This window comes from Orcinus orca, chromosome 20 (assembly GCF_937001465.1).
Source record: "Orcinus orca chromosome 20, mOrcOrc1.1, whole genome shotgun sequence".
NCBI lineage: Eukaryota > Metazoa > Chordata > Mammalia > Artiodactyla > Delphinidae > Orcinus > Orcinus orca.
In genome coordinates, this window is record NC_064578.1 from 33,381,607 (window position 1) to 33,407,260 (window position 25,654).

A 25,654-nucleotide genomic window follows, 5' to 3' on the forward strand; every position below is an offset into this window, starting at 1 on the left:
TGTGAAGCAACACAAACAAGTGTTGCCAGAGTGGATCGCGGGTTGGCAGCAAAGCAGACGTTCTCCCGGCTGCAGCTGTCTGCTGGTCTCGGAAGGTGAGTGTTTTCCCCGGGCCACGCTTGCCAGGGCAGAGGCCAGTCTCCTCTAGCAAAAAGGGCCATCTGCTGGTGCCCTGACATACCTGGGAAATGAGACCTTTGGCACCATGGCTGGTGTGACGCCAGCCTCAGAGAGCACCGTTCCACAAGCCTGTGGTGACCACTGGCTGGGCCCCTGCTCATACCCGCCGTCCCTCTCCTTGTGGCGTGGGTCCCTGACCACCGAGTGCGCCTCTAGTGGTCCCCTGATCGCCTCCCCGGCGACACCACTGCTGCCCAGCCCTCCAGCTCTGGACCCGCAGGACCTCCATGAGCTGCCATCCCCTTTCACCTGCTTCCTCCACTGCCCTCAGCCTGATCCACTTTCCATCTCTCACCTGGAAGGGTGCAAGAGCCTCCTGGCTGGTCTCCCTGCTTCCATCTTACCCTCCTTCCACCTGTTCTGCACAAAGCAATAAGCACGATCTTTGGATGATATAAATCAGATCACATGACTGCCCTCATTAAAACCCACCGAAGCCTTCTCAGTGTCCTTAGAATAAACTCCCGAATCTTTCCCAGAGCTCTGAGGCTGCTGTGGCCAGCTCCTTCCCACTCCACCATCCACTACAGTCCAAGCTCACAGGCCCTCCTTCTGTTCTCAAAACCACCAAGCTCGTTTCTGCCACAGGGCCTTTGTACTTGCTGTTCTGTCCACCTGGATTGCACGTCCCTAAGACCTCAGCATGGCGGGAACCTTCTTGTTATTCAGGTTTCAACTCAGATGTCACCTTCTTAGATAGGCCTTACCCAGCAGCAACTCCCCTACCCTCTCCAGTCACTCCCTGTCATCTCTCTCTGGAATTTTCTTGAGAGCACTTATTACTAACAGAAATGGTCTCATTTGTTTACTTGTTCATCATCTGTCTCTCCTGTTCAAATTTAAGAGCTATGTGAGCAGGGGCCTTTTTACCACTCTATCCTCAGTGCCTCAAACAGAGCCTGGCACGGACTGGGTGCTCCAGAAACATTTCTTGCATCAATACATAAATGGATGAACGCACACATGAGTAAGAGCAAGCATGCCTGCCTGCATAACACACCAAGAGGAGCCACTGGGAATGACCATCAAAATTCTCCAGCCTGAGTCAGAGAGGACCCCTGGAGCGGGGGAAGGGCCCAGCCTGTAAGTCACTATAGCAGATGCTGTGGGCAACCCACCCATATTGCCTCAGCTCTCACCTCTACCTCTGAGGGCTGCTTGCCGGGAAGACCCCCATTCTCTGCCTGAGGCCTTTCTGCTGACCCCAGGAGCAGGCTCAGCCATGTTCGGGGCAAGCCAGATGTGCCAGAAAACGAATATCCCCGCAAGCACACTTCAATATGTGAAGGACAGCAGCTGGTGGACAAACACCCCCGCTGCCTCTCGCCCACAGCATTGTACCCCAGAGGTCCCCAGGGATAACCGGCTTGATAACACACCTTCTTTTGGTTACTGTCCCTCCCCGGCCTCATTTCACTACCCTCTCGCCAGTGTTTGCGGGGACTACCTCCCAAGTAAACAATGTACACTGGAACCCCTGCCTGGGATTGGGGGAACGCAGAAAAAACAGCAGTTTTCTACCAGGCCACCTCCTGTGAGTTAGCCAGGTTGGGAAGCCTCCCAGATCTCTGATTCAGAAACACCCCCTCCCAGGGCCAGTCATTACTGGCCCAGCTCCTGCTTACAGGTTCCTTACTTCAGGACTTTCAAACTTGAATTTTTCTCAAGTCCTTTCGCGAGACAGCACACACCTTCATCCTGGACATGGTTCTCCTCCAGGCTGGGAAGAACAAGGGAGAAAACCCAGTTGATATGGTAATGTTTATTATGGAAGATGACGCCAATAAAAATGAATGCATGTGCCCCCCCCCCCAATTAAGAATACCCAACATCTGAAAACCCACATTTACCAGTAAAGTAAGAACAGGCCAAGCAGGGTATGAGGGTTCTCAATTCCTGGGACATCTCTGGGAGAGAATTTGCCCCAGGGCTCCTTCACATAAGAAGTTCCCTCATGTCCCAGTGACTCAATAACCATTTTCCCTTTCTTTCTCATTAATGGAAGGCTAACGTCATTGGGAGCAGCCACGTGCTTGGTGGAAAAACTATGTTTCCTGCTCTCCACTGCAGCCAGGGTTGGTCAAGTGACATCCACATGGCCACCAACACATAAGGAGAAACTGACAGATGGGACCTCTGGGAATGTTCTTTGAAGGGGAGAGACCCAGCCTTTTGCCCTTCCTGGATATAGAGACTGAACCTGGACTGCAGAAGGAGTGCTGTGGGTGCTGCAGCAGCCACCTTGTGACCATGAGGAAACCAACCATGAGGATGAAACCACACGCTAAGGATGTGAAAGATTAGAGAGATAGAGTCCAGACCCCTGCTGGCCTCATGTAGCTGCCATACCAGCCCTATGATGCCTACCTCCAAACTGCATGTACATGAAAACATCAATCCTTTACAAGTTTAAGCCACTGTAAATAAAGGTATTCCATCACTTGCAGCCTAATGCAGTCATGACCGATACACTCACAGTGAGGCACTCCTCTAACAAGAAATTCCAATCAGGGTATACTCAATGGTACAATGGCAGTGCTAGTGAGCCCTGGGCCCTGCTAGTGGGCCCTGCAAGGCCCATTGGCAATATTCATCTTGTGGCCATGCTCATAGGTTTCAGTGCCTTTATGCTTCCCGGAAAAATCAAACATTCAGCATTTTATCTCCCTGATATAATTTGGAACTGCCCAGAATATGTCAGAAGAAGGCTAGACAAGTGGCAGCTAAAGGATGAAAAGCTTGGAATCAGGATAAATATGATTCATGGTTCATCTTTTAACTTCCGCCAAACTCCACTCCACCTGACTTTAATATCCAGTGTCCTCAGGCACTCACATTCACCTCGAAAAGACAAAACAGCAGTCATTGGAGCAGCAGCAGCAGCGAGAGTAGTAGAAATACTGTCACTACTACAATTTCACATTTATGGAGTGCTTACACACACTCCAGACACTGTACTACGCTCCTCACAAGCATTACCTCATTTAATTCTTACAAAAGTGTTTTATAGTGGAAAGCATCCGTACTCTCATTTTACAGGTAAGAAACTTAAGATTCAGAGATTGTTACTTAACTTGCCTAAGATCACAGCAGGCCTTGAAGGTCAGCTGGCTGGATTCCAGAGTCTGTTCTCTTAACCATTATGCCCCAGGGAGGCAGTAAACAAACCAACAAACCAATCAATATAATTAAATGAAAAGAATTAGCACCTATATGCCAGGCTCTGTAAGCTTCATGTCACCCAGGACAAAGACAAACACAATCACCCAATCATTCAGTCATCCACCTTTGTCTTACACGCACAATGGCTTCCACAGATGAGGCCAAAGAATGAAGAAAGGCTGATGTCTGCCTCTCTAGAGCAATGAATCTCCCAAACTCACCAGAGTTCTTCCAGGGCCATGTTCTTTTCCAACATCAATGCTAAGGCTTGAGCGCCCACACTGCCAATGTTGTTCCCCACCAGGCTGGATGTAATCAAGGAACAAAAAATATGTCAGAGCAGGGAGGGACCTCAGAGATAAGATAACCCATGAAGTGCGAAATGCATGGCACACATTGCCCCATGTCCTAGTCTGCTCTGTGTCAGACATCACTAATTGATTACAGTGCCAGACATCACTAATTGATTACAGTGCTCTTTTTCATTAAGCCCAGAAGTAGCTTTAGAATCCTTCCCAACATAGTGTACTGGGCAGCCCCCACTAACAGACTGGAGTTGGCCCTTGAGCTAAAGTGTATCTGATCTAGCCCAAGACCTTCAGTGTACAGATAGGGAATCAAGACCCCCGAGAGGAGAAGTGACCCAAAGTCACCCAGAAAGACTCAAGTGTCCTGATTCCAAATCTAGTGGTTTTTCTTTATCATCCAATTATCTAATACAGGGGGCTAAAAATGAAGTTCAAAGGTCTTCAGAACTGGCCCAAGCGCCTCCCTCCTCCTATTGGCTCCCCCATGACACTTTCAGGACAAACACTGAGGCATACCTGAGCCACCTCAAGCTCTGGTGATCACCCAAGGCTTCAGCCAACGCCTGGGCTCCCCTGTCGCCCACCTGGTTGCCCCAGAGCCTGAAAAGTCCAACAGAGCCAACAGACAGTGTCAGTGAGAACCTGCCATGTGTTCTAGACATGTGCCTTTCCTCTCTGTGGCCCCAATCAGAGGGACAGGACCACCCAATCCCAGAAAGGTCTCAGGGGGACTCCTAGGTCCCAGCAAAGTGAACTTGCCTCCATTTTTGGAGGGATGGCCAAACTTCACTCAGGTTTCTTTAGCTTCTTTAAATCAGGCTTACAAAATAGTGAGAGACCCACCCAGTGTACACCCTCAGGGACGAGGAACTCATTCTCAATGCCAATTCATGGTTGTGATATTTTTTCCTGACATTAGATCAGATGTGCTTGTGCTAACTGCCACCCACGAGTCCCTAACTACCTCTGGGACCACCCAGAACAAGGCTAACTGTTCTTCCACAAGCCAGCTCTTCATTTCTTCCTCCTTCTTCACATCCCCAGGCCCTTCACGGCATCTGACTCCACCTTTTGGCTCATACACCTCAGACACACGCTAATTTGGACACACCCCTTTTCAAAGGTGAAGCCCCGGTCACACCTTGGGACCTGGCTATTTTACGTGTGGGAAGTTAGGCTGGACCTGTAGGTGCCCACGTGAGCAGAGACAGTGGCCCTGAGATGCTCACTGCACTTTCACTCATTAGGTGAATAGTTACTGAGCTCCGGCCCTGTGCCAGCACTGCTCTGTGCTCCGGGGATGTGACACTGTAATAGCAAAAACCCTGCAAACAAGCTAAAGTGTGCATCGACATGCAACCAGCTAAACGCATCACGACATCCACCAGAATACTGAGGCAGCTGTTCTTTAAAAAATGAGATCATGTCATATGAGAAAAATGCCTACAAGAAAAACAAAATGCAAGCTACAGAACAGTTTGTATCATATGATAGTGTTTGGGATTTTAGCACGGGGCCAGGCCCAGACAGGTACCTTAATAAATAACGTGTTGAAAGATAAACATCCCCCGATGTGCAAGATGTGATCTCAAGCAGGAAGGAACTCGGCGGGGCCGTGGCCACCCTTTCCTAGACTCTGTGCTGCTACCAATGCATCCTGGAAAAGGTGCTGATGTCTCCAGCAATGCGGTCCCACTCGGGGCTCAAACCAAGCTGGAGGGCAACTTGCCTGCCTATAAAATGGGTTGGAACACCCAGCCCTAAGGTCATTCTCTCTTCCTGCAGTCTTGGGTTCTAAAGTCCCCAGTTATTATCAAATGGATCCTAGTTTACACCAGGAGAAGATAGGACAGGAGAGGGTCTGCAGGGAACTGTACAGGTACAACACTGGAGGCTATCGCTCTGCCCAGCAAACAGAGGAAGCCCCACTCAGGGGCCCTGAGGTCTGCAGGACTGCCCTCCCTGCCTGCGTCTGACCCCTCTCCCCTCCCTGGCAGGCCTGATGACCCTACAGGTGGCAAGGGCTCTGCAGGACTTGGTGCAGCCCCTCCCATCCTGGGTCCAGTGTCCGAACTTCCCCACTTCCTTCTCTTTCCTTGGCTCTCACCCCAGGCTGCATATCATCTGGGGAGCTTTTTAAAATTACTGATTCCTGGACCTTGTATCTGGATATTTCATTTAATTGGTGTGGGGCAGGCAGTGGCATTCTTCAGGAGCTCCCAAGTGGTTCCAACCTATAGACAAAGGTGAGAAGCACAGCCCTAGCACCCTTGAGGACTTCCTGCCACCGCTCATGGGCTCTGCCCTCCCCCAACCCTGACATCCTGAACTTCCTGTTTATTGAGCTCGAAGCAAGGCAGAGGCAGCCTAGGGCCGCCCACGCTCTCCCTGCCTCGCCCTCCCCACTGCAGCCTGGGCGGCCTCTGGGGCCTTTTGGCTTCGCCTGCCCCTGAATCCTCACAAGCCCCTCCGCCCCAGAATCCCACCTACCCCAGGAACTGCAGGGAGGCATTGGCTCTGAGCCCCTGGGCCAGCACCTCGGCTCCCGCGGCTGTGATGTGGTTGTTCCCCAGCCTGGAAGGAAAAGACAGAGGAGGCTGAGAAAGAGAGCAGGATGGGAGGACCGTTAGTGCCCCCGAGACCGGGGTCTGGTGGGGGAAGTGCGGCCTGGACAGAGAAACAGGGAAGGAAGCTTTGAGGACTTCTCTGCAGGATGCAGGAACCAGCCCTCCAGTTCCAGCTGGGCAGACGCAGTGCGTGCTGTTCACGCGGGGGGAGCTCCCTCAAGGCTCCTGCGGACTTCATTTTCCACCAGCAAAGGGAAAGGAGTGGAAGGGCCTGTTTTGCAAAGCAATGGGACAGGTTTGAGCAGGAACCACAACAGGCAGCCGCCCAGGAAGGAGGCTTCCCCCAGGGAGCAAGGGTGACTCACTGTTCCACTCTCTCCTCGCTAGACCCTGCCTCCCCCCTGCAGCCTTCCCAGATTCATTGTGGCTGCCCAGTAGCCTCCACCTGTTTGGAAAGGGCCTGGAGCGGGCCAAGGTGGCTGAAAGAAAGAAAGGGATCCTGCTAAGCCTTCGGGCAGGGGCCAAGGAGGGGGTTTCAGCAAAATCCAGACACCTCAGAGAGTTTCAGGGAGGTTCCCAGAACTCTCACTCACAGCTTGAGGCTTCCTGGAATAATAATACAGTTTCATCTTTCAAAACACTTTCATACACTTTAAGCCACTCTGGCTGGCAACAATCCTGTAGGGCAGGTATTATTCCCTTCCGGAAGGGGTGTGGCAGCCTTTCAAACCTCTGAGCTTCCTGGGTAACGAAAGGCCCCAGCTGCCGTGCTGGGAAGTCCGACGTCCCCTCTGCACCAAGGCCTGTTTCCAACAGGCTGCTCCCAGCCAAGGACTGGAAGACCTGAGACTCCTTTGCTGGGCACACTGGTTGGAGGACTCCCCAACAGCCTTCTGTCCTCTCCCCGATCTGCACTGGGGTCTAAGATGCTTCCTCCCACCCCTCCTTCCTTCCCTCTCTCCCTCACTCAGGGTCAGACCTACACTGCAGTCGGCCAACTCTCCCAGCCTCCCCCAGCTTTCTTCCCCAATTTTCCCTTATAGGCATTTTCCCCAGTAAATGTGTTGCACATCTAATCCCTCCTGGGAGCACTGGATGAACAGAATAAACGTGCTGAGAACTTACGTGATTTACCCACCATCTTTTAGGCACTAAGCTCCCTATAGAAAGCACTCACTATATTGTGCCAGCTTTTGATGTATGTTAACTTGCTTAATCATCACAACAACCTATGAGGTAGCTATAACCATTATCTCCATTTTATAGAAGGGAAAACAGAGACACAGCGATAGTGGGCGGACCCAAGGTCACACAGCTAATAAGAATTCAAATCTCAGGGATGCTGGACCCAAACCTTGGTTGGTCTGGCTCCAGAGCCCTGTGCTCTCAACTATGATGCTATATTGACCAAAAACACAGGTCTCAAGTTCTGGGTGCACCACCCCTCTGCTACCCTACAGCCCTCCCTGGAGGTTGGGCCAGCCCAGCTCTGGCCACAGCTGCTCTCGGGTTCCAGAGTTGGGAGGAGCAGGTGGTGGCAGCAAAAGAGAGTCCTTGGTACAGAATGACACCTCCGGTGCTGGCCTTAGCAGCCCTGCCTGAGACGGAGTCAACAATTTCAAAATGGCAGCTCCTATCCCTAAACCCAGCCCAGCAGGTAGAAAGAAGGGATGGAGGCAACTCCTCACTTTGTCTTCTTTTACTGCCTCATAAATCCAGGAGGCAAGAATATCCCAGAGAGAAAGAGAAGCCAGGCCAACCCAGGGACTAGCTGGAGGGGCGACACAACAGTGTCAGATGGGAGAGAGACTCCAGTTGAGGCCGAGAGGGCTGGGAGCAGCAGAAACGCAGACTTCCCAGACTGGAGCCCCCCAAGCAGTAAAAGGACCTTCTGAAAACTTTTTGGCAACTGGCTGCCTCGCTGTGGTAACAAGTGACGGCTGCATTCCGCCCCCTGCCAAGCACGTGCTCAATGTACATCAGGGAACTCGGGCACCCCAGAGAGCTGGTGACACTCTTAGACACAGGGAAGAGAAAGGTCCTGGAAACCCTCTTCAGTCCTGGGAGATAAAGGTCAAAGGGCAGGAAGCCTCAGCGGAATTGGTCCAGAGTTTGCTGGGGCGGTCACAGCACTAGTGAAACCCTGCTCACAACGAGACACTGCCCCTGTATTCAGCGAGGAGATCACACGCCCCATTATGAGCCGAGACCAGACCAAACTGATTCAGTTGTGGGGATGAGAAACAGTCTCCAGGGGTAGGGAAGCCCCAGGCTCACCTCAAAGCCAAGAAATTCTGCTTGCATGCGAGGAGCTTGGCCATGGAGTGTGCACAGCCGTCGGTCAATTTGTTGTTGAAAAGACTGGAAAGTTCCGAGAGAGAAGAGACATGGAGATGAGATGAGGCACGGTGGACAGCGGCCACCCAAAGCCCGGGTAGCCGGGTCCCTCAAGACAGGAGTCCCCTGTGCCCTCCGGCCACGCAAACGTCCCTGTCCCAGCCTGTCCCTTGCTCACAGCTGTTGCCCAGGCGGCATGGCCTGGAGTGAGGCTGGGGACACGGGGCCAAACGTCCACGGCCCAGCCTGACTTACGCTAACTTCTGCAGCTGCTCACAGCAAAGAGCATGTTCAGTGAGCTTGCAGATGCCTCGGTCTGAGACGTTGTTATCTCGCAAGCTGAAAAAGGACAAAATAAATAAATTTGAAAACAGAGCCGATGAGAGAGGGGAAAAAACGAACAAAACCCCAAAAGAGACCTTTGCTCAAGCCAGAAGTACCAGCACCTGTGCTTCTGGGAAACGCCGCAAGGAAAGAGCACCCCGGAAAAGTGGAGACTCCCCCACGCCTGGCCAGGGTGCTGACGTCACTCACTCTGTAGGGTGGGGGGCTTCGGAAGTGGGGACCCAGAGCCCACGCAAATAGATAGATAGACAAATAAATAAAACAGACTCTCGGGCCCCTCCCCTGGAGCTGGTGAGTCTGCAAGTGTGGGGAGGGGCTCAGGGACCTGTGTATTTTAATAACCGTGCCCATGATTCTGCATCTTCAGGCCGACTTGGGAGGCCCTGACTTAAAGGTTAACACCTCAAGCTCTCTGGAGTCCCTCAAAGGAAGTTCTGATCCTGGCAGCCACTTACTAGCTATTTGCTGGTCCCTTTATCTGTAGAAAAGGAAGGATGGTAATGCCGACCTCACTGGGCTCTTGGTGAGGATTTAAAGAGATAGCGCACATAAAGCCCTGTGCGCACCTGGCACATAGTAAAAGCTACCTGTAATATGATCACTGGCACGTGTGGAGCCCTTCCCAATAGTAACAATATTTAATCTTCCTTAACCTTTTTTTTTTGTTTTTGTTCATTTTTTTTTCTTCTTTAATCTTTAATGAAGTAGGTACTATTCTGTCCACCAGGGAGAAGGAAACTGAGGCCCAGCAAGTGAAGCGCCTTCACGAAGGTTGCACAGCACCTAAAGGATTGCCGCCTAGGTTTTCTGGCTCCAAAGGCCACTCTAAACGATGCCGTTGTACAGCCTCTCCCTTCCGGCCTGCTCTGGGCTCTTAACGTCAGATTCATGCATTGGTGGATCACAAAATCAACCCAGAAGGTTTAGAGCAGCATTTTTAAATTGGAAAAAGAAGAGAAAGGAAAAAGAGGGCAGAGTGTATCACGGTTAATAAGTCATTTTGTGAAATTTCAACCTGACATGCCCGTGTGCTTGCTCACACCCTCTCTCGCTGTGGGTCACAGTCAAAAAACTTCGAAAGCCATCGCCCTAGAGTCAGAATCGGGGTCTAAAGAAACCTACACGCATTGGGGCACTTTGTGTATGGGGCTTCTTGAAGCCTGAGGGCTTTGGTTGGCATGGAAACAGCTTCAAGTGGGAGAGATGCAGCTTGGCACTGTGGGAGAGAAACCTCTCTCTCTCTTTCCCTTTCTCTCTCTTCCCCCCTTCCCGCCTGCCCTCCCTGTCTCTGACTCTTTCCCTCTGTCCCTCTGCCCCGCTCCCTCATTCACTATCTGTCTCTGTCTCTTTCTCTGTCACACACAGGAAATGCCCACGCAGCCACCTCATGGTTTCTGCCCCTCCCCTGTAGCAATGGCGGTTTCAATACCAAGTGTGTGGGGGGTAAATCTCGGTGGAACTTGGTCAGGGACTTTCACTGTTAATGGAAAATCAGGCTGGTTCCCACAGAGCAGCAGTCTTCACAGTGTGGCCTCTGAACCGCTTGTAGCAGAATCACTGAGTTAAAAACCTAGATTCCAGGGCCCTCACCTCAGACCTACAGGATGGAAACCACTGGGAACAGGCCCAAGAATCTGCATTTCCACAAGTCCCTCTGCACACTCCGGTCTGAGCATTAGAACCAGACCATCCTGGTCTTTCTCTGAAAATCGAGGCAGGGCCCCAGCCTCCACCCAACCCTTCCACACACCGTGGCAGTCACGTGGGCCTTCCCAGCCCAGGAGAAGGGGAGCCACTCATTCTAGGGATCCATCTATGAGGATTATCCAGACCAGAGGTTCTTGACCCCCTGGGGTTCAAGGACCCTTTGGAGAACTACTTTGGAGGTCCATTATCCAGAAAAACACACATTCATATTTCTATCAGAACAGCTCCCACAGACAGGTCTCGAAATTCCTGAGTGAATATATCATGATTCCTACTTCCTGGGGAACTGGGGTATCGTGCTGCCATCTTCCGTCTACCCGGCCAGATCCGCTCTCCCCCTTCTCTGCCTGGCTCTCAGTGGGGAGCTGATGCCAGTGGACTACATCGCAGACACCCTGCTCCAGCTCCCTGTGGGTTAAGGTGACAGTGGGGAGGACAGGAAGGCCAGGGTTTACCCCCAGCTCTCGCCCTTCCAGGCTGCTGCAGCCTCGGTCCTTCCAGACAGACCTCTGGGCTTGCTCCTCTTAGCCAAGAGCCACTCCTCCCATCCCCCACCCCTTCAGGTCTAAGAAGGCCAACAGCCCTGTCCCTACCCCATCCCCACTGCCAGCGGCCCCAGGACCCTGCACCATCTCTACCTGCTCTTCCTAACTCCTGCCCAAGCTTTTGTAAGCTGTCCCTTTATTAGACTCTCCTCAAATCATCCAAATCAGCTTCCTCCCTATATACACGTTTATCACATACATTAACTATGTACCATATACATATTAACTCTCTATGATATGTTATATATTACATTATTATTGCATTGTATTTATAAATCTATGACCACGGTCCTGATAACAAAGGCCACCACACAGTTTCTAGTAGAGATCCATGTGTTTGGCTCCGTGCAGAAAAAAAAATCTCGCTGCTTTGGCCCAGAGAAGGTAGGTCACCCTGATAAAGTCAAGGAGAGGTTTCTTCTTTGCTCAGGGTCAATCTAAGGTCACCTGGGGTAGACCAAAAGCCCTGGAGAGGCTGTGAGTCCATTTCAAGTTAAAGCTATAACTTCTGCATTCTCAGAGGTTTCAAGCAGGGAGCAGGAAGGCTGGAAGGGAAGCTGGGGAGCCTGCAGCATGCTGGCCACCTGACCTGGGCACACCCTCTGCCCTCATCCAGCCCAAGATGTGAAGAGAGCCCACGGGGGCTGGGGCAGAAACATGGGAAAGCTCACACCTTCAGACAGGGGCTGAGAGCGGTAAGGGCCAGGCCCAAATCTCTGCACTACATAAGGAATAAAAAAGCAGGTGAAACCCTGTGGCCACGTTCTATCTCTTGGGTCTCGAAATTTCCAGCTCATTGGGATTTTAAAGACTCTCATGGGACTATGGGATTAACAGATGTACCCTACCATATATAAAATAGATAAACGACAAGGATTTACTGGATGCCACAGGGAACTATATTCAATATCTTGTAACAATCTATAATGGAAGAGAATAGAAAAAATATATAGACATAGACATATATATGTATAACTGAATCACTTTGCTGTACACCTGAAACTGATACACTATTGCAAATCAACTATATGTCAATTAAAAATAAATAAATAAATACATTTTAAAAGATAAAATAAAATCTCTCATGGGGTACAAGTCGCCTTTGATTTGGAGGTGGTTCCTACACATATTACACCCAACTTTGCCTGTGACTTAAAGGTTGCCCTGATGCCTCTGAAGCCCGTCCATACACAGGTTGCTTGTGGAGAGCAGAGACTGGTAACCAGAAAGATGTGATTTGTGAATCCTAGCTCTGCCATCTCCTATGTGACCCTGGACAAGTTACCTCATTTCTCGGAGCCTCTAATTGAGGACAATGGGGAAAATAATGTCCCTGCCTATAGCCCAGGGTGGTCATGGGGGTTAAAGGAGGTATTTCTGGGAAGAGCGTAACACAGTGCCTGGCACGTGGACCATTTCATGAATTACGACTATCGCTATCATAAGTCGAAACTAAGGCCCAGACTGGGGAGGGGACTCGGCTGGGGTTGCACCAAAGGGGTGGCAGGGCCTGGGGCTGGGCCTGGATTCCTGGCTCCCAGCATGGGGCTCCCCTACCTGCACCCCGATGGTGGCATTCCCCCTGTGCCCAGCCAGCATCGCCCAGCAACACTCACTAAAGAGCCTTGCAGACGCCGAGGCAAGGCAGCAGCTGCTCCACACCCATGTCGCCCACAGAGTTGTGGTCCAGCTGCAGGGCCACAGGCTGCTGGAGGTGCCGCAGCACAAAGGCCAGGGCAGCACACTCGGCCGGGCCCACGCTGCAGAATGTCAGCTTGAGATGCCCGACGTCCAGCCTACGTACAGCCTCCCGCGCCAGCCGCTCCTCCTGCATCTCATACAGGCTCCGGATGAGCCAGATGAAGCTGGGCATGGCATGCACGCTCTTGGCCTCGCCCGGCACGGCTGGTGGGATGGAGCGAAAGTGCTTGCGGAGGCTGCGGGCCAGACACCGCCGGGTGCAGGCCTGGCGCCAGAGCAGGGCCTTCTCAGACACCTGGCACTCGGCCAGCAGGCCCCGGTGCTCCTGGGACAACAGCCCCGCCAGGAAGGCCGCTGTGATCTGGAGGTTGTGCGGCTCGGCCCCCTGCAGCAAAGCGGCCACGCTGCCTTCTTTGCACCCGGAATCCCGCATGTGCAGTTTGGACAGCACCCCGGCCAGCGGCGAGCAGCCAGGCCCGTGACAGTTGAAGAGGTGTCTGAGCGAGGATGGCGGCGTGTCGGCACTGAGAGCGAGGTAGAACGCAGCAAAGAAGCACTGGAAAGTGATGTGCAGGAATTCCAGGGGGGCTGTACTCCCAGGCACGACCGTCTTGGCACGCACCAGGAAGCCAAGAGAAACCTCCTCACTGTCGACGTGTGCTGCCTGCAGCTGCCTGGGGGAAAACACGTAGCAGCACGTGCCCAAGCCCCACAGAGCCAGGCGGCCGAGGTGCAGGAGGGTGAGGAGACTGCCCCGAAGCAGGCCAGCTCCCAGCCCATGGGCAGCTGAGTCTGGCGGGGAGGCATGCAGCAGAAAGTGCTGCAGGATGAGCAGGTACATATCTGTGGTGGTCTTCGGGGACACCCCGCCCTGCAGCAACAGTTCCCGGTGGCATTTGGACACCATCCAGGAGAAGACGGGCAGGTGGCACAGACTGTGCAGGGCCGAGGTGGCTCTGAGGCAGCAGATGAGGCGCTCGGCCACCCCAGGCTCGCGATGGCGCTTCCTCAGGTACAGTTCGATGCCCTCTTCCGAGAAGCCCTTGAGGTTGAGCTCTGTGCGCACATGCTTCCTGAGGCTCGCCGACACCGCATCCGGACGGCTGGTCAACACCTTGCGGGCATTCTTTAGCAGGTTGCCCTGCAGAAGGTTGAAGAGCAGACTCTGGACAGACGTGGGGGCGGTCGGACAGCAGTGACGGTCTCGATCCGTGAATCTGAACCTGAACTCGTCAAAGCCGTCGAAGGTTAAGAGGATGCGCTCGGGGTGGTCGAGGAGGACCTGGAAGACGTCCTGCTGGCCAAGGTCGGGCCAACAGCAGTGTTCAAAGAGCAGTGTCCACACCGACAGCGGTTTCGCCAGGCACTGCAGCTGCCGGCAGCTGAATGGGAAGACGAAGATAAATTCCTGGAAGGCCCTCCCTGAAGCCCAGAGCAGGTGCAGCTGCTGCAGAAGCGTGCTCTTGCCGCTGCCCGCCTCGCCCACCACCAGCACAGTGTCCGCGTCTTCGTTGAGGTGGCCGCGGGTGCTGAAAAGCTCCTCCAGGCCCAGGGTGGCGGGGCTCTGCTGCAGAGGCCCTGCCATGCCCGCCTCCGTCCGGATCTCTAGAACATTCTCTGTATATATTTCCTCCAGGCAAAGGCTCTCTGTCCCATCGTAGGTGCTCAGGAAGCGAGACTGAGCCGATACCATGGTCCTCAGCTTGGACAGGTACCTCTTACAGGCGGCATCTGGAAGACAGAAGAAACAAATGAGGTGGCACCATGATGAAGATGGGACCTGACCAGAGGGTGGGCTGCCTGGGGGAATGGGATGTGGCACACGGGCGGTGCTCATCCTGGCTCTCCACTCACAAGCTAGGGACTTTGAGGTTGGTCACGTAACCTTCCCAAGACTCAGTTTTCTCCCCTGTGAAATGGGAGAAGCAGTGGTTCCTACCTTACAGGGATAGGGACCCATGTAAGAAACCATGGCCCAGTGACGATCACGCATGGCGGTTCTTTGTTCAGCGTCCCACACAAAGTGGTCAAAAGACATTGCCTAGCACCATTATCATTACTGACATTGGAAAGAGCTGTAGAAGGTTAGAAGGAGCACCAGGCTGGGGTCAGAAGACCCACATTCTGATGCCTGTCCCACCATATTGGTTCAGGAGCTTTAGACAAGTCCCCTCACCACTCAGCCTCAGTTGTTCTTTCTAAAGGCAAACAAACCGGGCTTAGGAGCCCGGTTTCTGAAGTCAGATACACCTAAGTTTGAAATCCGGGGCCAGGGACTTCCCTGGTGGTCCAGTGGTAAAGAATCCGCCTTCCAATGCAGGGAACGCGGGTTCGATCCCTAGTCAGGGGACTAAGATTGCACATGCAGCGGAGCAACTAAGCCCGCGCCACAACTACTGAGCTCGCACACCTCAACCAGAGAGCCGGGGTGCGGCAAACTACAGAGCCCACGCACTCTGGAGCCTGCGCGCCACAACTAGAGAGAGAAAGCCCGCACGCCACAACTAGAGAGAAGGCCACGCGCTGCAACGAAAGATCCCACATGCCTCAACGAAAGATCCCACATGCCGCAACTAAGACCCGATGCAGCCAAAAATAAATAAATAAATCTAAAAAAAAAAAGAAAGAAAGAAATCTGGGTCCACCATCAGCTTGGGCAAGCCTCTCATCCTTTCTGGCTTCAGTATTCTTATCTCTAAAATTGGAGACAATTCACACCTTGAAGGATTGTTTTAGAAAGAAATGAGATAAAATAGAGTTTAGAAGAATGTTGACATATGGTTAACTCTCACAAAATGGTGTTGATTATCATTATTGTTATTGGGTATGATAGGCACAACAGTGGCCCACATCTTAATCCTCAGGATCTGTGAATGTTAAATTACTTGCAGAAGGGACTAGACAGATGTGGTTAAACTAAAGACCTTGAGATGGGAAGAGTATCCTGGATTACGTGGGTGGAGCTAGCACTGGATTGTGTCAGGGTCGCTGGGATGCTCCAGGCAAGGACTTAGACAAGATTCCCTGATAAATATACACTTCCCCATCCTCCTCATACAACCCTCTGCAATAAAAATTCTCATGTCTAGGATGTGTCCACAGAGCTGCTGTTTTTCCTTTATCATCCTAATACCAGCCTGAGCAAAACACTCCCTGTGTCAGGGGTTAGTTCTTTTTATAGGAAATGGGGAAATTATGGTCCAGAAGCCCAGGGCGGTGGGACCTCAGAGCATCACAGCCTCACTGCCCCCAACCAGGTACTGACCCATTTGTTCTCAGCTCAAAGACTAACAGATAATTCTCACCGAGCGCTCTGAGCACACTGAAGCTGTACTTATGGTCGTCCAAAGGACACACCTTGTGATTGTGCTTCCTGTTCTGTTCCCAAAGCTGATGATTGTCATTGCTTTTTTTTTTAAAAAAAATATTTATTTATTTATTTACTTACTTACTTACTTGTTTGTTTGGCTGTGCCAGGTCTTAGCTGTGGCAAGCGGGATCTTCATTGCCACATGCGGGATCTTTAGTTGCAGCATGTGGGATCTTTTAGTTGCAGCATGCAGGCTCTTAGTTGCGGCACGTGACATCTAGTTCCCTGACCAGGGATCAAACCCAGGTCCCCTGCATTAAGAGTGTGGAGTCTTAACCACTGGACCACCAGGGAAGTCCCTGTCATTGCTCTTAACGCCATCTGGATAAACTAGGAGCACTGAACGGAGACCGAAATATACATATTTTCTCAATACTCTGATTTCCCATGCAGGTTTTCCAGCTGCTATCAAAATTCTCCAGGAAAAAAAATGTATCTCTCATTTTTTTTTTTTTTTTTTCAGTACGCGGGCTCTGGCCTCTCCCTTTGCGGAGCACAGGCTCCGGACGCGCAGGCCCAGCAGCCATGGCTCACGGACCCAGCCGCTCCGCGGCATGTGGGATCTTCCCGGACCGGGGCACAAACCCGTGTCCCCCGCATCGGCAGGCGGACTCTCAACCACTGCGCCACCAGGGAAGCCCCTATATCTCTCATTTGAAAAACAAACACATGTCGGTCATCACTTTTGGAATCGTCACCCTGGGGAATCTGGCACCATGACACAGTGTTACAATGCGTGAAGAGCCAGCTGTGCTTGATGATATCAACATTAAACATTAACCAAGGGTCAAGCCAGGTACCACGCTCTGGGCAGCATCCCCGTCACAAACCGACGTCTGTGTTCTGTTCTCAGGTGAGAGGGCGCACAGCCAGGTGCCAAGCACAGGCTTCCGACATCCTTCCGACAGGGCCCAGGGTGATAAATCCATCCGTCAGCTCCAGGCACAGTTCAGGGACCCTGGGTGCTCATGAGGCTTCCTGACGGCAACGTGGGAATAAGACACACGAGGCTTGCATCCTCTCTTTACAACCGACAAGCTCTTCTCCCAGGAAAAGAGGAAGTGTAGGTGCAGACGGCCTAAAACCAGATCCATCCTCCCCTACCTTGTCACTCAATCTCCCTGTCCCCGTTTCCACATCTGTAAAGTGGAAAAAACAACACCTACTTCTCAAGTTTGTTGCCAAGGACAGACATCGTAAATTAAGCACCTGGCAGGATGCCTAGGATGTTCGAGCTGGGCCGTCCAAGCCTCTCCCATTCCTGAACTGGGTCGGTGACCATGTGAAATGAGAGATATCACATTATCTAAATCCATTTGGCTCCCGAGTTTCTGATGATGAGTAGCTAAACTGCAGAGATCAAGAGATACCAGCCATTAAAAAGTGTACCCGCATCTTTCCAATACAAGAGCATGGCTAGTAAGGAACAGCTGTATCAGCTCTCAGGACAAGGTACCTCCAGTGATCACTCCGCAGTGCAGGAAGAAATAAAAGCAAGCCCTAATACTACATACATTAATCCAGTTAATCCTCCCAATAGCCCAGTGAAACAGTGGTGATGCTGCCCTTAAAATGAGGAAACTGAGTCTTAGGGGGGTTTGCACGGCCAGTAAGTGGGATTCTGACAAGTCTCATGCTGGAGTTTTTGCTCTTAAGCACGAATCTGAAAGTCTTTCTCTCCCTTTCTGATGAACTGAGAAGAACACATATATACCTTCAAAAGGCAGGGCCAACGGGACAGGTAATTCCTGAACACATTGTAGAAGGAAGGCAGCCAACCCATTCGCCTTCACTGTGGCAAGATCAAGGAGCCTTCTTGCCTGTGGGGAAAGCAAAAGTCATTATTTCTCCAGAAAGGCGGATGGAGAAGTGTGGGATGGTTTCTACTGATTACGACAATACCATGGGCATCTCTCTCCCACCACAATAAAAGGCCAGAAAGACATCCCTAAACAAGATGCATTTAAAGAAGTCAATACAGTATCCGGTAGTGAAATGAACAGTTGAATATACACATCCAATCTGGTTCCCGCTCAGGACCCATTGAAAGAGTGAATAACCGAAAATAGGGGGAAAAAAAGAGCCATAACCCTATAAAGGATAGGAAAAACAATTCTGGAAGATGTAAATCACTTGGTTGAGAGGTGATTTCATTGAGTCTCTATAATCCCTCCAGGGCCAGCCTCAAGGAGCTAGTGCTCAGGGTACAACTGTAGGTTTCAGGTGCACTAGTGAGAGAGGACCAGAACATGTCTGCTCTATAAATACTTGAACATAAATACTACAAATACTTTAAACCAGCCTTGAACAGACTTATTCCATCAGTCTCAACCAGGCTTACCTAAACTCACGTGGACACCAAATACATATTTTAAAAAATAGACAAAAACGGTAACTAGAAAGTTCCCCAACCCAGCCCCTCCTAACACTGCAATGTAATTCCAGTTCATTCATTCAATAATTCATTATTTCTTCAACAAGTATTTCTTGAGTGCCTACCACGTACAAGGCTCTCAACACAATACGCTTTAAGACAGAGCCTGGCACGTAGTAGGCATCAAAATAGATTCTGGATGAATAAATTAATGGTGAATGAATTAGTCAAAGCACTGTGTCCAGCACTGGCCCTCTCATGAACTACTGTGAGCTTTTTTTTTTTTTTTTTTTAGCGGTACACGGGTCTCTCACCGCTGTGGCTCCTCCCCTTGCGGAGCACAGGCTCCAGATGCACAGGCTCAGCAGCCATGGCTCACAGGCCCAGCCGCTCCGCAGCATGTGGGATCTTCCGTGACCGGGGCACGAACCCGCATCCCCTACATCGGCAGGCGGACTCTCAACCACTGTGCCACCAGGGAAGCCCCTACTGTGGGCTTTTTCAAACCACTTTTCTGGGACTCAAATTTCCCAATCCATAAAGTGAGGTGTTAATGACTGTTCCATCTGCATCATGGGAGGCCTGAGGTTCACTATTTGGGGGAAAATAAAACAAAGAGTTTCAAAAATACCCAAAAGACACTCTCTGTTCTTGTGGAATGTCACATTCAGAGGCAGTTATCCCAACTCCAAACGTCTATGATCTAATGCAATTTCCTATTAGAAATCCTATGTGGGCATTTAAACTATATTAGTACATAGTATGCTATATTCATTATTAAACACAGGTTTAATTTAATGAATTTTTATCATCTGTTGAGCTATTCATTTAAAGCAGACAGCATTAAAAGTGTACAAGTACAGAATATCACTGATAACAGAATTGATAGTAGCCAGCGGTAACGTTAAGGAGCGCTTACTCCGTGCTAGACACCGTGCTAAGAGTCACGTAGCTCACCTCATTGAATGCTCCCATCTGTGTTTCACGGATGAGGAATCCGAGACAGGAGAGATGAAGGATGGTGAGTTTCCATAGAGAAGCCTAAAGTCACAGGCTTTGAGCCTGCGTCGTCCTGACTCCAGAATCCAAGATGCTCGCCACCATATAAGGCTGCCTCTCGTCAGAAGTGGCATGATACCAAAAATCCAGAGCACCTTTTTCCTGCTTGGCTTCCCTTAAAGGGGAAGCGCCACGACCCAGGTCTCCCCGCAGGGCCGACTTCACAAACCAGTCTCGGTAACTAAGCACGCTTTTCCTTTGAATTCTGATGAGCAAAGAGGGAAGAGCCTTACCCGCTGGGATGACGTGAAGATGGGCCGCCTGATTTCATCACATTCGTACCGGCTGATGAAACCCCGCGCCTGTGTCAGGTCCAGCACCCCCTCCACGTGGCCGTAGAGTCTCCTGACGATGGCTGGCCGGTGACTCTGCAGGTCACGGGCTGGGTGGGGTGAGTGGGGCTCCCAGCAGCCGGGAAGCTCGGGGGGCTCTCTGTCAGCCTGGGTCTCCCGCACAGCCGCAGTGAGTAGTTCACAGCCCCAAGCACCCTTATTCCAGATGGTGTCCAGGAGGCGCCTGGCCAAGTGGGAGACAGGCTGGCCCAAGAGGCTGAGTCCCTCGTAGTCCTCCCAGGAGAGGACTTCCCAGGAAAGCAGCCAGTCCAGAACGCTCTCAAAGCCCTCCAGGGACCCCGAGACCAGCAGCTCCACCAGCTGGCTCCTCTGTGCCTGGAAAGCGTCCTGTGCGTACATTTCACAATCTGTGGAGGAGAATGAGGTCCAGTGCAGGACTTCTCAGGAAGCAGGCAGGCGGCAGTGGAGAGGGCAAGTCAGCCCCACCCTGAGACCAAGATGGCCACAGTTCTACCCTCAGACATTACCAATGCAAGCTCCCCACTGTATGGATGTACAAACTGAGGCCCAGAGAAGGCAAGAAACTGGCTTGAGTTCCCACAGAGGGTTTGAAGCAGCCAGGAGTTAAATCAAGGCCCCTGGCTCCCACATCCATGCTTCATCCCTGCTTTACGAAGTTTTAAAAGGCTTGAGTTAATACTAGGAGCGATGTCTCCCAAGGGATCAGGGAATCAATTCTCTTTGAGGCCATATGAGAGGGCCCTTACATGCTGGTTGGATTCAGGCTACCGCAGCTCTCTTTTCAACAATGGCTAACATTTATTAACCACATACAACGTGCCAAGCACTATTCTAAGTGCTTTCATTAACCCTCCCAACCACTGAAGTGGGTACTAGGATCAGCCCCATTATACAGGTGAAGAAACTGAGGCACAGAGAGGACTGAGTACAACTGAGGCTTGAACAAGGGTACAGGGTAGACGAGGTAGAGCTAGGATTTGAACCCAAGCAGTGCAACTCCAGAAGACGTGTCTTTAATTCCCTTATATTTGGGTTCTCCACAGGGGCCCAAGCCCAGGCCTGTGTAGGTAACCCACTGCTACCGCCAGGGACAGACCCAGAACATTGCTATAAAGATGCCAACCCAGGTGAAGCGAAACTCATGGTACAAACTAAGACGTTTCAAAGCTTATGGGTGTACTGACCCCAGTCCACTGCCCCCTCCCCAAATGCCCAGGCCCTTGCCACCTCCCCACTGCCTTCCACCACACACTACGTGCCGTCACCTCTGTCGATGGCTTGCTCTGGGCTCAGCCTTCAGACTCTGGGTCCTGGGAATCTGTGGGGAAGCGATCTCACAGAGCTTCAGGCCCTGGGAGTGTCCCCACGCGGCAGAGAAAATCTCTCAGCGGGGCCCCTTCTGCGACAGTCACAGAACCTAGGGCTGTGAGCTGGGGCAGTGCCCGCAGAAAATGAAAGTGAAAGGAGGTAGGCATGGAAAAAGAAGAGGAACGCCAGCTTCTTTCTACAAAAACGGGACATTCCAGGATACTCAAAGGAGCAGACGCCAAGGGGCTTGGAAAGTCTGTGTATTTCCTATTGGTTGTTTATGCGTCTAACTCCCATCTTGGCCCAAGCGGAAGCCTGGGTTTTACTCATCCTGGCATCACTAAGCTTGGCATGGGGCTGGGCCAAGGGGAAGTACAGTGGGAATGTCCATGAATCAAAAACCCACTGAGGGAAGGGGTGGGGCTGGAACTTCCTGCGCCTGTCCTCATATGCCATCCAAAGCAAGGGAAAGGAGAAATCACCAGCTCGGAATGCTGCCAACACTTAGGCTGGAAGCCTTGCGCTGGCCAAATGAGGAAACTGAGGCAGCGAGCTTACCCATGTGTCTGGCAGCTTGGGAGGGAGGGCATCCTCAGTGCAGAGGCCACCATATACCAGAAAGGAAAATAGTTCTCTCTGGCCAAGCAGGTCTCCTTCTTGAGCCCACTGCCAAGCAGAGGAGTCAAGAGGGGAGAGGTGGGGAGACGGGAGAGGAGAGAACAGGATGGGGTAGGAAGAGCTCTGGGCTTGACCCTGGAGTGGTTCTCAGCCCCATCACCACCCCTGCCCAGGTCCTGGGGAAAAGAACTACCACCCACCCCTCCGGAAACAGCCCAGAAATGGGGTCAGCACTCTCTTTCCAACCCAATGCCTGGAGGGCATGTGTGCAGCCAGAAATTAAAGAAGTTGAAGAGTTAAGATGAGATAGGACATTCCCTGCCCCTTTTACTCAGAGGATGCCTAAGGACGGACAGCTGTCCTCTCCTCAGCATCGGGAGAGCCTGGACCACCCTCCCCGCCCCGTCAAAGATCATTAGGCTTAGAGTAGGCATGGCCAAGTCATCTGCAGGCAGGCCTTGAGCAGGAAGGCAAGGCTGAGTGGCACAGGACTGGCAGGGCTAGATTTGCCCACAGATCCCACATCTCTCCCGGGGGAACCCCCGAAAAGATGGGCAGAAGCCAGAGGTGGCCAACCAGCTGTGAAGAGCTCCACAATTCTCAGCAGTTCTGGCACAGAGCCTTCACCCTCCACCATTAGCTGCACTGGGAGACCCCACCAAGCCCAGTGATCTCTGACACACCCGCAGACGTGCCAGGCCACAAGTGGACAAGCTACAGGGAAGCAGGGGCCCTTCCCAAACACTCCGAGTCTGGGTCAGCAGATGGACGCTTGAGCCACACATATCCAACTCGTGATGTCAGGGCACCTGGAGAAAGAGGAAGGCCCAAGCCAGAAGGTTTGCTGCTCTATCTCCCCTCCAGTAGCTGGGAAGTCCCAACTCTGTCCTGGCCTTCTTCCGGAAACCTCAGAGGTGGGAGAATCCCCAAGGGCCAATCTGGCCAGCACCCTGTCTCTAAGAAGGCATTGTTCTTTCCCATCTTAAACATCCAGGGCAGAGGACCTGGCCTGTTGCTGTCCTCACTAACCAGCACAGGAAGTTCCTCATTATGTTGAACCGAAGTTTTTCCTGCTTCAGTTTACATTGGGAATGGGAGAAAACAGATGTCCATTCATCACCTATCTCATAAAAACTGTCCCTAAAATCCTACCTCTTGCCCCTTTACTCCCTGCTCAGACTTCCCCTCTTCAGACTAAATCAGCCTCTCTCCGTTGCCTTTTCTTCTCTGCTTCAATTACTGCAACTTTGGAGTCATCGTAGCCTTTTCTCGAGGAAGGTGAGGCCTGTGCAAAGAATAGGGCACTTCCTTGCTGAAACAGAGGGTCAAGTGGAAGGGGTAACCCACGTGGGCACCCCTTATCCCCAAGCCCAGGCCAAGCCCTGACATCTCCCTCCCTCCTGAGACACAGCCAGTCTGGTTCCTCTGGAGCCATGAGCCAGTTGATTTCCTTAAGTGCTGAAATCTCAGCCTGCTGGGCCACTGCAGACAGAAGAGAGGGAGGCCCTGGAAGCTCAACCGAACTGTCCTGCTCTCAGCTGGGGCCACGCCCCTGCTGGGGCAGTGGACCCATCCCTCTCACTTCCTGCGGCATCCTCCATTCTTGCCCCCTTCACCGGGCTTCTCTCTGGGAGAGCAGTTCTCACCAGCACATACACGTACTATACTTTCTGCATCTGACCCCATTTCTCTGCCCCCTTCACAGCAGGACTCCTTAGCTGTTGTCTATACTGCTGTCCTGAAGTTCACCCCTCCTGTCCCCTCCGATCGTGTCCCCTCTGGCCCCCAGCTACTTCTGTCATGGTCACCAGTGACTTCCAGGTTGCTGGATTCTCGGCCCTCACCTCACTGGCTCTGCAAAGGCATCTGTCATAGTCACTCCCTCTTTCCTCCTTGAAGCACCTGCCTCATTGCCGTCCAGAACACCCCAACTCTCTGCTTTCTCCTCCCATCTCACTGGCCACTCTTTCTGTCTCCTTGGCTAGTTCCTAATGCTGGGAGCCCCAGAACTCTCTGGTGGGACCTCTTTTCTCTGTATCACTCTCCCTAAGTGAGCTTACCTGCTATTATGGCTTTAAATACCAGCTATATGGTGATGAAGCCCCAAATTTTATTTCCAGCTCCAACTTCCCCACTAAACATTTTTTTTTTTTTTTTTTTGCAGTACGCGGGCCTCTCACTGTTGTGGCCTCTCCCGTTGCGGAGCACAGGCTCCGGACCCGCAGGCTCAGCGGCCATGGCTCACGGGCCCAGCCGCTCCGCGGCACGTGGGATCTTCCCAGACCGGGGCACGAACCCGTGTCCTCTGCATCGGCAGGCGGACTCTCAACCACTGCGCCACCAGGGAAGCCCCCCACTAAACTTTTGCAACTGCCTAATGGACATCTTCATGTGGATGCCCAATAGGCATCGCAAACTTCACAAGCACAAAGCCAAACTCCAGATCTTCCCCCTAAGCAGGTCCCATCTCAGCCGATGGCAGCTCTAAACTTCAAGATGCTCAGCCCCCAAACCTCCGCGTCACCTTTGACTCCACCTTTCTCTCACATCCCAAATTCTATCACCCCCTACCTTCAAAATATATCCCAGATCTGAAAATCTGATATTTTTTCATCACCTCTATGCCGTGGGTAACAAGCCCCCACGGTCTCTACCCAGAATGACAGCAGTGGTCCCCTCACTGGTCCCCCCACCCTTCTGTCCTCACCTCCCTGCATTCTCTCTCCCGTTCACAGCCAGATGAACCTGCTAACCCCTAGGTAAGAGCAGGTGACGCCTCTTCTCAAAGACCTCCAGTGGCTCTCAGTGCGCTTAGAGTGAAAACCAAAGCCCTTGCAGTGGCCATCGAGACCCCATGCAATGGATCCCCACCTCCCCACCCCTTATGTCTCTGCACTCATTTCCTACTAATCCTTCACTGGCTCCTCACCTACGCTGCTCCAGCCATGCTTGTTCCTAGAACAAGCCAGACCTGCTCTCACCTGTCATGCTTCTGCCCGAGGACCTTTGCACATGCTCTTCCCTCTGTGGGTGCACTGTCCTTCCCCCCAGTTATTCACATAGCTCCCCCCTCGCCTCCTTCAAGGCTTTGCTCGGTGGTCACCATCTCAGAGAGGCCCTCCCTGACTAAGCTATATAAAACTACAATACCCCCAGACCAATACCTCATCCCCTTTGCCTGTTTTATTAGTCTCCATAGCACTTCTTACCACCTGACATACCTTGTATTTACTTATTGGACTGCTGTCCAACTCCTTTCTAGAAAACCAACCCCATGAGGGCAGGGAATTTTGTCTGCTTTTTTCATTGCTATATCCCCAGTGTCTCATGCAGGGCACTGATCAAGATTGTGTGAATGAATAAAAGAATGAATTAACTCTGCATGGTTCCAGGAGGCAGAAGTGGAGCCAAGGGGTGGAATCTGCAAGCCACAGATTTTGACTAAATGAAGCCAGAGCTGCAGGACGCTGAACAGCGCTTCATAAGGAATGAGCTTCCCATCACTGAGCGTATGCAACAGAGGGATCCTGCGCTATGTGGGAGGTCAGTAGGCTAGATGGGGTCCCTTCCTGCCTCAGATCTCAGAGTGCCAATTGGCTAAGGGGATCTGAGTAACCAAGAGAGGGGGAGAGTGATTGGGACAGGAGAGCAGAAGCAACCGGAATGTCACTCGGGTCTTCACCAAGGGGTCAGGAGACGGGTGACATGGCAGGCTTCTCCCCTCTATGGAACAAGGACCCTGTGGCCAGGGAACAGCCC

The 25,654-nt window shown here is 52.0% G+C and overlaps 1 protein-coding gene across 15 annotated transcripts in view; it reads right to left on the reverse strand.

The window, feature by feature from the left end:
• The window catches only part of NOD2 (nucleotide binding oligomerization domain containing 2), a 28,740-nt gene extending 4,236 nt beyond the window's left edge, over positions 1–24,504 (reverse strand). For 4 of the 15 annotated variants that reach the window (XR_007474077.1, XR_007474078.1, XR_007474076.1 and 1 more), the window contains exons 1-10: positions 19,889–24,494; positions 17,937–18,042; positions 12,768–14,583; positions 8,810–8,893; positions 8,495–8,578; positions 6,141–6,224; positions 4,167–4,250; positions 3,564–3,647; positions 1,817–1,900; positions 476–563 (exon numbers count right to left, since the gene is read on the reverse strand). Coding sequence is in view for 8 of the 15 variants with exons in the window: in XM_033418927.2 (XP_033274818.1) it covers positions 521–563; positions 1,817–1,900; positions 3,564–3,647; positions 4,167–4,250; positions 6,141–6,224; positions 8,495–8,578; positions 8,810–8,893; positions 12,768–14,583; positions 17,937–18,042; positions 19,889–20,347 (2,928 nt within the window). In the remaining 7 variants the exon portion in view is untranslated. The other 11 variants (XR_004480666.2, XM_033418928.2, XR_007474079.1 and 8 more) reach the window with 9 other exon arrangements.
• Between the last annotated feature and the right edge of the window lie 1,150 nt (positions 24,505–25,654).